Source organism: Phycodurus eques, chromosome 22 (genome assembly GCF_024500275.1).
Source record: "Phycodurus eques isolate BA_2022a chromosome 22, UOR_Pequ_1.1, whole genome shotgun sequence".
Taxonomy (NCBI): domain Eukaryota; kingdom Metazoa; phylum Chordata; class Actinopteri; order Syngnathiformes; family Syngnathidae; genus Phycodurus; species Phycodurus eques.
In genome coordinates this window covers 140,860-153,884 of record NC_084546.1, presented here as the reverse complement: position 1 = coordinate 153,884, position 13,025 = coordinate 140,860, and the positions used below count along the sequence as shown (strand labels likewise).

The window sequence follows — 13,025 nt, the reverse complement described above, 5'->3', positions numbered from 1 at the left end:
GTCCGTCCGTCTGTTGTCCAGAGAGAGCGTGTACCGTTTGTTGGCTCAGACCACGCCAGAGAACATGCAGAAGAACTTTTCTTCGTACTCTTTGGACCCGTCCAGTCGATACGTCAACATCTGTCTGAGCGTCACACCTGAGCAGGTCCTTAAAAATAAACGAATGAATGAATAACCTGCGTAAAGGGTTGCTTCAACGACTTCCTGTCCAGGTGAGACACTTGGTTGACACGGGGGAGAAGGTGGGGCGAGACCCAGAAATGGTTGACGTCGTTGAAGCGTCGCCATGGAGACCAGGTGAGATGACATCATTTCCGTTTGTCACCTTGAAGCGGATTGGTTGCACCGGTGTGTCGCGTCGCCCGATCAGAGTCCCTGTCCGAGTCCAATCGGCTTCTGCGGTGGTGTCGGGAGCAGACCGAAGGCTACTGCGGCGTCGCCGTTAGCGACCTGACGACGTCGTGGAAGAGCGGCGTGGCTCTGTGCGCCCTGGTTCACCGCTACAGACCTGAGCTCATGTAAAAAAAAAAAAAACACAAAAACTTTTGTTCTTCCATTCTTGTCCTCATTAAGGTGGCGGGTGAGCTGGAGTAGTTTTTGTTTAGCCGGCTAACAAACACTGCATACGTTTAAATGAAATAACAACATACGGTGAACCCCTGTAATGGTGAGCGATATGTTCCAGGCGCACCCACAATAGGTGCAAATATGCAATCTGGAGAGACTCAAAACTTCCTTTTTATAAACCTACCCCTCCCACGCACTTGAAAGACTTTAAAACGTATTAAAACATACTTAATCGTGAAACAAAATTGGTCTCGGGCTTGTAAAGATCTCTAAATAAGAGTCAAAAACGTGCTTGCTTCAAGCTGTTTTTGACACTCTTAGTTGACGTTAACTGTAAAACTCACACGTACAAACATTGTCGAATTCAAATCCAAAATGGTATCATTTCATATCATTTCGTATCATTTCATCGAATGAAAGCCCATTTGCTTAACGCCAACAAAAAAATGTGAAATGACAAAGCTGGGCTAACGGGAAATAGCGTGAATGTTTTGGCAATTCTTACCCTTCAAACAACTGCTGCGCAAACACGCACGGAGCAGCGACGCATACAAACAGCGCATACAGCTACTCGCTGTATACTCGCTGGCATATATTTTTTCTGTGACGTGGAGTATTTACTAGAGTTTAGTTGAGGACGTTCTCTGCTGAATTGCGCTGCCTGTCTTCCAGTAGAGCTCAGTGCCGCCCGGCATGTTGTGGCGCAACGTGGTACTATATTGAAGGCGCACAATTCAAAATTTGGACTTCCTGTTTCCTGTCAAAAACAACCAAAAACCTGTGATCTCGTGGGGGAATACTGAGTGTTGTTGTTTCGTTGATTTTTGCATGTCCGCAGAGACTTTGACTCACTGAACCCGGCAGCGGAGGAAGAAAACATTCGCTTGGCCTTTGACGTGTGCGAGCGAGAATTTGGAATTTCTCCTCTCGTGACGGCGGAAGAGATGAAGTCCGCGGCAGAACCGGACCCGCTGTCCATGGTCTTGTACCTCAGCCAGTTCTACCAGCTGCTCCGAGATGCCCCGCTCTCTTCGGGTGAGACATTAGGAAAATGAAAAAGTTACAAAAAGTACTCAGGAAAAGTGCTGACACTTTCCAAAAAAAAAAAAAAAAAAAATTCTATTTTTAAAGTTGGCTCTGGTTTTTATGATGTTCAAACAACTAAATTAGTGAATGATAACAACCTGTCTGTGTTTTTTTTTCAGATTAGATGAAGAATTATTTGAAAATTCTTCTTTGAAAAATAAACACTCAAGCAAAGTACAGATTTCTAAGAAAATCTTCATGTATAGTAACAAAGTATTTGTACTTGGTTACTTCCCACCACTGCAAACAGTTGGCCAGTGTGGTTGTGTGTTGCCTTCAGGGTCACTGTCCCACAGTTCAGAGGTCAGAGTGGCCCTGGTGACCCCGGCCTCCCTCCTCAGCAGACTTGGACTTAACCTGGCACGTCAGCAAAGGTCAAAGGTATCTGGACGTTCTCTCTTTGTCCCTCGATGAGCATCTGCCGGCGGTGCCTTCAAGTGTTCGTCTGTTTGGTCTGCAGGAGCCCAGGGGCAGTCTGGGTAAGAAGCGGAAGTGTAGTGGGCCGCACCGAGCTGAGCAGCAGGTGACTTTGTCATCTCGAAATAGGAGTCGATTCATATTGTAACCAAGACTCGTTTGTTCGTGTTCAGTCTCCCGAGCCGCAGCGCGATCGCGTCGTCGCTCGGGCTCCCGGCTCCCGAGTCCGTTCGATGGCCGACCTGCTGCAGGCGAAGCTGGGCCGCAACTCTTCTTCTTTTTCTTCTTCTTCCGCCGCTGCTGCCGGTTCTGAGCTCACACCGGTACGTCGGAGTTTCTACACATCCGTGTTTGTTGACGTCAGGCTTTTCACCGTCGTGACCTCAGAGCAAGCGGACTTCCTGTGCTCCAAACAGGAAGTCGACTCTCAGCTCGTCGCAGACCGCGAGGAGACGGTAGGACTGCGACGCCGATCTCCTCGTACCGTCGCAGAAAGGAAGCAGGCCTCCAATGGTGCTGAATGAGAGACTCGTGTGTGCGTGTCTAGACGACGTGCGTCAGCGACGTGTGTTTCTTCTGCCGCGAGAAAGTTTACGTGATGGAGCGTCTGAGCGCCGAAGGTCTTTTCTTCCATCGTAGCTGCTTCGTGTGCCGCCTGTGTCGCGGCACGCTCAGAATCTCTGCCTACCGTTTCCACGCCGCAAGCGGTGAGTGCGCGCACACGCCTGTCCCGTTAAAAGGTCAAAGGTTAGGTCGCGGGTGTTTCTGAACAAAGTGGCCCACGTTTCCCTAAGCAAACTTAGATTTTGAGGCTGCATTTCTGCCAACCATCTAGGTTGTTGACCCTTCGCACACCTGCGATCAACTCATTGTGCGGCACTGGCGGCGTCGCTTGCCAGCCTGGCATGCCGCGACCCGCCCGTGTTTTGCAATCTCAAAAGCTCCGACGATACTTGGCCCAGATTCGGCTGGGCTTGATTCACACAAGATTCCAAAAATCAAGCTGAATATCATATAGGCCTTTTAAAAGTCACAACAATAAACCAGTGTACTTTGCATTCATTGTAAATATACAGTATCATCCTTTTCTTACAAAAACGGCAACATCAAATTTGTAGTGCAAGAACAACAAATAAAACCACTTCATGGATCAAAACAGTGCGTTTAAAACCCCCAAACGCAATAAAATGTCAAGTAAATACTGGAATGAAACAGAGATACCTGCTACACGGCGACAACATAAAGTAGAATATTTAAGTCTCCAAACTGTCAAAAATGACAAGCGCCGCCCCTTAATCCAAATATTTCCTGCAACTTTTTTGTTACTCTGTGCCTTGTGATTGGCTGGTGATCAGTCCAGGCTGTCCAAAGTCGGCTGCGGTCGGCTCCAGGACACCCACCCCCAAAGGAGGACGCGCCCCCTCGAAAATGGATGATGGATGTTTCTCTAGTCTTCCTTAATGAACCCTCCAGGCGATCTTGACTCCTTGTTGCTCTCGGGAGGCCCCTAGTGGTCGCAGGGCCCGAAACGGGTGCTTTCCGGGCTGAGGCCTCGGTCGGGCCGGCTCCGATTATGAACGTGTGTGGCGCTCCTCCGTCGTTTGTGTGAGCAGTCGATCATGATGCATGACCTCTGTGTTGTCCTGTTTTTCTTTGTTTGTTTCATTTGTCTTCTTTTCTCAGGAACGTTTTCGTGTGCGCAGCACTGCGAGTCGTCCGCTCGTCGCAGTCCTTCCACGCTCGGCAACAATCGCGTGCCGTCATGTCAACGGCGGACATCTTGTGTAAGGAGACATGTTGCGTATGAGCTCTTCTCCTTCTGGCGTGCACACATTGTACGTGTTGCTGCACCGTTTTTGTTCCAATATCCATTGCTCAAAGACCCTGTAAAGTGATTTCAGTGATTTGTTTTCTACATGTTTGAAGATAAGTGCTGAAAACGTGCAAAGACTGAGAACAACGTAGTTTTCATTTGTATGATGACTAAACGATCTCAAAATCCCAACGCAGCCTGTGACAATCCGCTAAATCTGGAACATCATGTGATGTTCTAGCCGACTTCCTGTGTATGCTACGCTCATGAGCAGGACTGGTTTGATGACATGGTTGTTTGAAGCCCAACTTGCCAAAATGTGGTGTTCTTTATTGCTGGTGTCTTCGGACAAAAGTTAAATGCATATTGCAAATATATGATATGATACACGTCAACGGGAGCTTAGCCTAAACACTGTTGTCGTCTTTTGTGACTATGTGGTGACATCTAGTGTTAAAAACAAAAACAACTAAGCACCGGAGACGTGTAAAGTTCCCGCGGGTGCTTTGAACCGGTTCCCTTCCCCATTGATCCGAGCGAGGAGGAAGTGCTTTTACCCGTGTCGCCGAATACGGAAGCAGGTTGCGGTTATGCCGGATTGTGCAGCGGGATTTCATCACGTGGATGTGAGGAGAAAACGTGATAAGTTTGTGACACGGTGTTTAGGGTTGTTGTTGTCATGGTGACAGAAGTAGTTCATCCCAGCAGCACGGGGCGTCTCGGGTACGAGTGTGACGATAATGACGATGACTGTCTGGTCTCCGCAGACGTCGCTGTCGTCTGCGGAGTCTTACGTCTCCATGGCAACAGAGTCTCGCCGTTTGTCAGGTGAGCTGACATCACATTATGCTCAAGCACACCTTGAAAAACCCTTTTCAACGTGCGTGCGTGTGTGTGTGTGTGTGTGTGTGTGTGTGTGTGTCTATATCGATAGTTTTTTCCGTGATGTCAGTGACCCGTGAGCGAATCGAATTGGAGAACGACAAAGCGGAGGCGGCGGAGATCTCTGAGGAGATCCTGACGGGTTTCAACCTAAGCGCAGAAAAAGACGTCCAGACTTCCAGGTGACCAACCACCTGCAGAACCTGACTGAAGTGCCGCGCCGCATTCGGGGTTCGGAAACTGTTTTCACGAGTGGCCGATTGATCTGTCGCTGTGCCGCCGTTCAAAATTGGAATTGCTGTCGCAGATTGCAGCCAATTAATACGCACGTAAACATTCACTCACGCCGTACTAATACGCTATATTAAGTGTCATACATGGTTTTATCACAAAACTTCATGATATTGTTCATTTCTAATGTGCTTGTGTGTGTAAAACGCAGCTTGTGACCAATATGGATGCGCACGGTAAGTTCAAATCGAGCAAGCTTCTTTTTAAACATCCACAGTCTGGTTTTCATTCTCGCCCACGTTCATTCTCTCTTGCAACCCGCTTTTCCCTTAACGGTTAATTGACCTTTTTATGGTTTGATAAATGTGATAAAGTGCAATACAGTAGACCGCCACTTTTCGCGGGGGATAGAGACCGGGCCAGACCGTGAATAGCAAAAATCCGTGGATAATTAAGGCCCATTATAACCGCACTGAAAAAGCAATTATTTTTTTTAACCCGACAAAAATTCTTCAATAAGTGGGGATACCACTGGACCCAGGAAATATCACCTGCATCTGATGTTGTTCTTCTGTCATGATAAACTGGCAAAAAAAAAAAATTCGGGTTTGGTTCCCCCACCCCCCAAAAAAAAAATAGAGAAACAAAAAGGGGAAAAAAAATGGAAAGAAATCGACAAAACGGTGAATCTGCAGGTGCCGAAGGTCAAGTTTGCGGGGGTCCTCTGTATGTTGCACGTGCAGCCTCAAACGGCGATGCCGGCTCGCCGTTCCGGGCGGCCATATAACCGGCCGATCGATGTGCGGTGTCAGTCGGTCTTTTTTTTTTGTTTTTTTTTGCGATGGTCGGGTTCAATCGGGTTTGAGCGCAATGTGCGGCAGGCCTAAGACGAAAATGAAAAACAATTGTTTGGAATGAACGAATAATTCCACAATGCAATACACGTACTGTGTTCAGTTCTGAGTGTGAGGCAGAGGCGCCGACTTTTGCCTGTCAGACGTCCGAAGCAGCATGGAAGGAGGCGCTGATAGGCTGTGAGGATGGGGAAGAGGAGAACGATGAAGAGGGAGACGAGCTGGGCAGTGAGGAAGAATCCGGTGACGGTCAGTCCGTATATGTACACGACTGTGCTGAAATCCTCAATCCGCATTTCATTGTCAATAATAATGATGATTCTGATTCTCCAATCTGATTTGTCACCGCAGATACGAGTGACGTCACGCCGTCTGAGACTCCGCCCCTTGACAAGACTCTGCCTCTCCCCGACACGCCCTCCACCACCTCCTTCATCACCAAGGTTGACTCCGCCTCTTCCATCTGTACCATCTCTCCTTTTGAGAAAGGGGTTCCGCCCACCGAGGCGCTTGTCGTCATGGAAACCACGACAGCGGGAGGAGCTTGGGCGTCTTTGGACAACATCTCTCTGAAGAAGGTCCTCCCGCCGCAAGAAGAATGTGTAAAGGGGGCGTGGCCAGATGATCTGATGAGGCGTGGCCAACATCTCAAGGCTCCACCCTTCTGTCCATCAGAAGGAGGTGGGGCCAGGGCGCTGTGGAAGGCGGTGTTTTCCAGGAACAGGAACAAGAGGAAAGGTATGATGTCATCAAGAAGGACCACTGAGGTATGATGTCATCATGCACTCCCATAGACTGATGACTGACAATGATGTCACGGTTGCAGATGATGTCATAACGTTGACGTCACGGTCGTAGTTGACGATGATGTCAGAGCGACAGTGGGTACGGAAAATATTCAGACCCCGTTAAATTGTTCAATCTTTTTTTATATTGCAGCCCATTTGCTAAAATCATTTAAGTTCATTTTTTCCCCCACATTAATGTACACACAGCACCCCATATTGACAGAAAAAAAACGGAATTGTTGAAATTTTGACAGATTTAGGAAAAAAGAAACTGAAACATCACACAGCCAAGTATTCAGAGCCTTTGCTCAGTATTTAGTAGGCGTAGACGCCCCCTTTTGAGCTCATACAGCCGTGAGTCTTTTTGGGAATGATGCAACAAGTTTTTCCCACCTGGATTTGGGGATCCTCTGCCATTCCTCCTTGCGGATCCTCTCCAGTTCTGTCAGGTCGGACGGTGAACGTCGGTGGGCAGCCATCTTCGGGTCTTTCCAGAGACGCTCAATTGGGTTGAAGTCGGGGCTCTGGCTGGCCCATTCAAGAACAGTCACAGAGTTGTTCTGAAGCCGCTCCTTCGGTATTTTAGCTGCGTGCTGAGGGTCATTGTCTTGTTTGAAGGTGAACCTTCGGCCCGGTCTGAGGTTCTGAGCACTCTGGAGAAGGTTTTCGTCCAGAGTATCCCAGTACTTGGCCGCATTAATCTTTCCTTCGATTGCAACCGGTCGTCCTGTACCTGCAGCTGCCAAACACCCCCACAGCATGCTTCACTGTTGGGGCTGTATTGGAGAGGTGATGAGCAGTGCCTGGTTTTCTAGCTTGGTCTCATCAGACCAGAGAATCTTATTTCTCAGCATCTTGGGAGTCCTTCTGGTGTTTTTTTTATCAAACTCCATGCGGGCTTTCATGTGTCTTGCACTGAGGAGACTCTTCCGTCGGGCCACTCTTCCATAAAGCCCCGACTGGTGGAGGGTTTCAGTGATGGTTAACTTTCTAGAACTTTCGCTCATCTCCCGACTGCATCGCTGGAGCTCAGCCGCAGTGATCTTTGGGTTCTTCTTTACCTCTCTCACCAAGGCTTTTCTCCCCCGATTGCTCAGTTTGGCCGGACGGCCAGCTGTAGGAAGGGTTCTGGTCGTCCTCAATGTCTTCCATTTCAGGATTATGGAGGCCACTGTGTTCTTCGGAACCTTAAGTGCAGCAGACATTTTTTTGTACCCTTGGCCAGATCTGTGCATTGCCACAATTCTGTCTGAGTTCTTCAGGCAGTTCCTTTGACCTCATGATTCTCATTTGCTCTGACATGCACTGTGAGCTGTAAGGTCTTACTTAGGCAGGGGTGTGGCTTTCCTAATCAAGTCCACGTCAAGTCAGTATAATCAAACACAGCTCGGGTCCAATGAAGGTGCAGAACCATCTCAAGGATGATCAGAAGAAATGGACAGCACCCGAGTTTAATATGAGTGTCACAGCGAAGGGTCTGAATACTTCTGGCCGTGTGTTATTTCAGTTTTTCTTTTTTTTAATAAATCTGCAAAAAAAAAAATGTCAATATGGGGTGATGTGTGTACATTTAATGAGGAGAAAAAAAAGATTTTAACAAAGAGCTCCATTATAACAAAGAGTGACAAATTTAAGGGTGTCTGAAAACTTTCCGTACCCACTGTATGATGTCATAGCTATGAAAGAGGAACAAAAGGGACAAGTGGATTTGGGTTGCGAACCACAGCAGAACAACAGTTAGTCTAGATATTTGAGCACAAGTAATATTACAACAGTCAAATCGTGTTCCTATTTGTGGATTGGGGGGACACCCGGTGAGGACATGCAACAACTAACCAAGAGAACAAGATGAGAGAGGACAGAAAAGGACAGGACAGGGTGTGGGAAATGAGCAAGGCAGTGCTACTGACCAGTGGTGCGGTACCTGTGTTGTTATTATTAGTGGTCCCAGCACAAGCAATTAAAGCCTATAGAGTGTCTAGTGAACTTATCCGTGAATGAACACCACGTCACATACACGTTCGTCAACTGGTGTACAGAGTTGCTGAGCCGGCACATTGAGGAAGGGTGGGCCTGATGTCTTAGCTATGATGTCACGTTTGTCGTTAAAGTTGGTCTTTGTTTTTTCCGAGCAGAGCGGGCCTGCGATGTCCCCGTGCTGGAGGACGATGATGCGAGCTGGTCCGCTGTGCAGCACAGATGCTCGCTGGTGCCCAAAAACAACGTAAGAGTCGTAAAAACAAAACAAAAATTTGGATGGCAAATTATGCAATGTGCGCTTTGGCCTTTGTAGCTTTGTTTGGAGACCATCGAGATGACTGCTCAGTTAGAGAGACTTGCAGTTAATGAGCAGGACGGCGCGGCGCAGGTAAGCGCCAGTTGACTTGCACACGTCGCCGGTGACTAGAACTGACTTCGTCTCCAATCCATCTCTAGATGTCGATGTCCGCGATCACCTCTCAGCCCGCGTACGTCCCTCATGCGCTGGCCTTCAAGCGGGCGAGTCCCATCAAGGTAGCAGCACCTTGACGACCGAGCGTCGTCGCCAAAGCTCACAAAATCTCCTTGTCAGTTTTTGCGGGAGCCCTTCCCAAGCAGAGGTCCTCTTCAGGACTCGGACGGACGTTCGTCCTGCGCCACAGAGGTGGTGGGCGTCCTGGTACAGCCCGAGGAGCCGTCCAGTCTGAGCGTGCCCGAGAGCCTGTTCCGCACGGAGAACCGGTTCCAAACGGGACGCCGGGATGAGCATCTGGACCCCAGGAAGCGCCGTCAGCTTCAGAAGAGCACCCGCAGACGAGCGAAGCAGCGGGACCTGAAGAGGCTGCACAAAGCTCAGGTGAGCACATCAGTCCAGACTCCAAACTGGGTTGGGAATAGCGAGATGGCCATCTTGTTGTACTGTCAAAATGTGTCCCTGTGTGTGTGTGTAAGATTGTGTGTGTGTGTGTGTGTGCGCGCATGTCTATATATATATATATATATATATATATATATATATATATGTATATATATATATATATATATATATATATATATATATATATATATATATGTATATATATATATATATATATATATATATATATATATATATATATATATATATATATGTGTATATATATATATATATATATATATATATATATACATATGTGTATATATATATATACACATATGTGTATATATATATATGTGTATATATATATATATACATGTGTATATATATATATATACATACATTTATATATACATACATTTATATATACATATATATACACACACACATATACACACACACATATGCATGAAGCCTGACCACTAAAGTTGTTTTTATGTGTCAGCTGATCCAGAGACAGCTCCATCTGGTGGAGGAGGAGCAGCGACGTCTGGAGGCCAAAGGCGTCGCGCTGGAGCGAAGTGTCAGAGGAGAAGGTACATGTGATTATTATGACTGCAACAGAGTTATGATTCAATTGTGTCTTTGTTTGTCCCACAGTTTGATACACGAATAAACTTTTAGAAATAAATTGGAATCAGAAATGTTATTAGAAAAAAAAAAAATATATATATACATCTGTGTGTGTGTATGTTCATATAATTATTTATTTTATTAATTCATTCATAATATATTTATTAGACATAACGGATATCATGTATAAATAGAATACATTTGCCGTTTTCTCTTCCCCACTTGAATGAATTTGGGGACATTGTCTTGAAGGTGCGCGAGCATGTTCGTGTCGCCACGTTTCTTCCTTCCCTCCCCTCCGCTCGTCGTTGAACGAGCAGGGATCCAAAATCCAAAGAACAAATACTCGAAACAAAGGAGGGGGGGGCGTAATGACACGAGACCGCTGACAGAGTACCAAACACAGGTGGGGGCCGACTGGAGGAGTCAGATTTACAGGAAGTCACCAGATTTTGGATGCGATGTCTTGTTTTCATCAAATAAGCTGCATTTTGGAACTTGGAACCAAGTACAGTGAGTGAGTGCCAAGTGGCTAATTTTTTGCCACAGAAACTTGGGACTTTCTTGACTTGCACACGTGTCTTACAGGTATGCCCACCTCTGCTAGTACGTCTACTGTATAACACATCGCATAAAGTGTATTGTGGTTTACCATTGCGGATTTTCTTTCATATTCATATCACGCATAATTCGCCGTATCACGGGATTTTGAGTATATACTGTAATTTATTTGTGGTAAACGCTTGTGTAGGAAAGATGAATAAGAGTCTTAGGAGGATCATACATCTTTGAATTATGTAGGCTATAAATAATCCCCCAAAATGTGGCAACTACTTTGGTGGTCCGGCTCCTTGCACCTGCGATAAACAAGGGATGACCGCACACAACAAAACAGACTGTGAGAAGGAGGCACACCAATGGATGGAGAGAGCTGATTGGCTGACACAAGGGGAACAGAACTGACAAGAAGACCGGGTGGAGACAAAGACATGACGACCACACAGGGATTTCCCATAGCAGTGAAAAAGATCACGTGACGACTTAATGATGTTTTGTGCGTGTGTGCGTGCATGAGTGTAGGAGTGTCCGCTCAGGAGAAAACGAGCCTCATGCAGCTTTGGTTCCAGTTGGTCCAGCAGAAGAACGTTCTGGTTCGATACGAGTCCGAGCTCGCCATATTGTACGTGACCCTTGACCCCGGCCGATACGCTCACCACACCGGCGGATGTTTGACCTGTGACCTTTTCGTGGGTTCAGTGCACGAGAACTGCAGCTGGAAGACCGGCAGAGCGGACTCCAGCAGGAGCTGAGAGAGCGGATGACGCTGGACGGTAAGCGACGTCTGGCGCAACTTTGAAGGAACGCTGTGCTGTGAAGATCGTTTCAGGCAGGCACGGCTGCTAGCTTAACAAATACCTCTGGGCTGTACTTAAGTGCAGTTTTCAGGTGTCTACTTTTATTGAGGATTTATTTTTCTGGTGATGCATGACTTTGGATCGGTTATCTTGTGGTTTATACGCCTTACTTGATGAAAATAGGCCCGTTACGTTTTTTAAACCTGAGCAGAGGACCACAGGATGTTATGAGGAGAAAAACTTAACTCGAGAGAGGTTGAAATCTTGATTGGTTAAGATTTTGGAGTCTTATAAGGCCGAAAAGAAAACGGAGACAACGACACGGAGGAACGTAAACCTGGGAGCGTTAACGATGACGCCGACAGGTTCAGAGATGCAAGACATTCCCCATCCATGGCCTTATTTAACAGTTTACAAATCTGATGTTGTCGCTGATTGGTGGCAAATGTTTTTCTTGCGCCAGCCTCAAAACCGCAAGCTTTCGGGTCTTCGTTTAATAACATGTTTGTTGTTGTGCCAAGTTATCAAAATGTGTATTGTTAATATTTGACATTTACTTTTGTGCTGAATTAGATTTCAGACACTGTACTTGTTTTCCTTTTACTTGAAGGAGTATCAGTACTAGTATCAGTGCTTCTACATGAAGTATAGCATGTAAATTTTTTTAAAATGGACTGGGACAGATGATGAGTGACAGATGTGTGAAACCCAGTTGCGTTTGTTGAAGTGGTCCTTTGGTCCTCGTGTTGTCATCATGTGGTCCTCGTGTTTGTCCTCATGTGGTCCTTGTGGCAGACCGCCTGAAGGACGACGAGGATTTCGCCATGGAGTGCGCCATCCTGGAGGAGATGCTGGAGGTGGTCGAGCGAAGGAAGGCTCTGGTGCCTCTGCTGGAGGAGCTGCGACTGCAGAACCACCAGGAAGACCATCAGCTCAAAGCCACAATGTTTGGACAGGACTGGACCTGAGCCAGGGACTAAGGACCTCTGAAGACCTGGTCTGAAATCAACACCACGATCTGCGATGTGTCTGTCTACTGACCTAAAGGTGGGGGCATAAAGTGTTCATCCTTCCAAAACTCCATCCATCTGTTTTCTGTAGCACCGATCCCGATTTGCTACACCCGGGACCGGTCGCCTGTGAATTGCGGGGGGGAGGGGGGGGGGAACAAGCATCTGCCAAAACATTCGCAGCACACACGGAGAATTTCCAGTCTTCGATCAAGCTAAGGTGTGAACATGTTTTTGGAATGCGGGAGCAAGCCGGAGTACCGGAAGAAAACCCACTGGAGCACGGGGAGAATGTGCAAATGGCTTGCGCGAAGGCTGGAATCGACCCCCAAGTGAAGCCAAACTTATCGATGAAAAACCATCGTTGATCGATCTGCGTTCTGATCATTGGCCGGTGACCCGTCCAGGGTGGACCCGGCCTCTCACCCCAAAGTCACCTGTGACCTGAATGAGGAAGTAGCGCTCTAGAAAGCAGATGAATGGGTCTTCTGATCATGTGCCAACTGGAACTGCTCATCGAGTTCAATTTGCTGATTTTAAAATAAAAAAAATA

At 47.0% G+C, this 13,025-nt stretch overlaps 1 protein-coding gene across 7 annotated transcripts in view; it reads left to right on the top strand.

The window, feature by feature from the left end:
• The window catches only part of LOC133397471 (protein-methionine sulfoxide oxidase mical3b-like), a 21,069-nt gene extending 8,044 nt beyond the window's left edge, over positions 1–13,025 (top strand). Inside the window, exons 9-30 of one of the 7 annotated variants that reach the window (XM_061668395.1) lie at positions 22–145; positions 213–297; positions 371–518; positions 1,406–1,602; positions 1,934–2,034; positions 2,114–2,176; positions 2,244–2,393; positions 2,487–2,525; positions 2,618–2,777; positions 3,754–3,905; positions 4,651–4,711; positions 4,818–4,947; positions 5,954–6,099; positions 6,202–6,588; positions 8,774–8,862; positions 8,932–9,006; positions 9,075–9,152; positions 9,211–9,474; positions 9,980–10,070; positions 11,188–11,287; positions 11,365–11,438; positions 12,269–13,025. In XM_061668395.1, coding sequence (XP_061524379.1) covers positions 22–145; positions 213–297; positions 371–518; positions 1,406–1,602; positions 1,934–2,034; positions 2,114–2,176; positions 2,244–2,393; positions 2,487–2,525; positions 2,618–2,777; positions 3,754–3,905; positions 4,651–4,711; positions 4,818–4,947; positions 5,954–6,099; positions 6,202–6,588; positions 8,774–8,862; positions 8,932–9,006; positions 9,075–9,152; positions 9,211–9,474; positions 9,980–10,070; positions 11,188–11,287; positions 11,365–11,438; positions 12,269–12,465 — 2,911 coding nt within the window. In that variant the 3' untranslated portion in view covers positions 12,466–13,025. The other 6 variants (XM_061668397.1, XM_061668396.1, XM_061668399.1 and 3 more) reach the window with 6 other exon arrangements.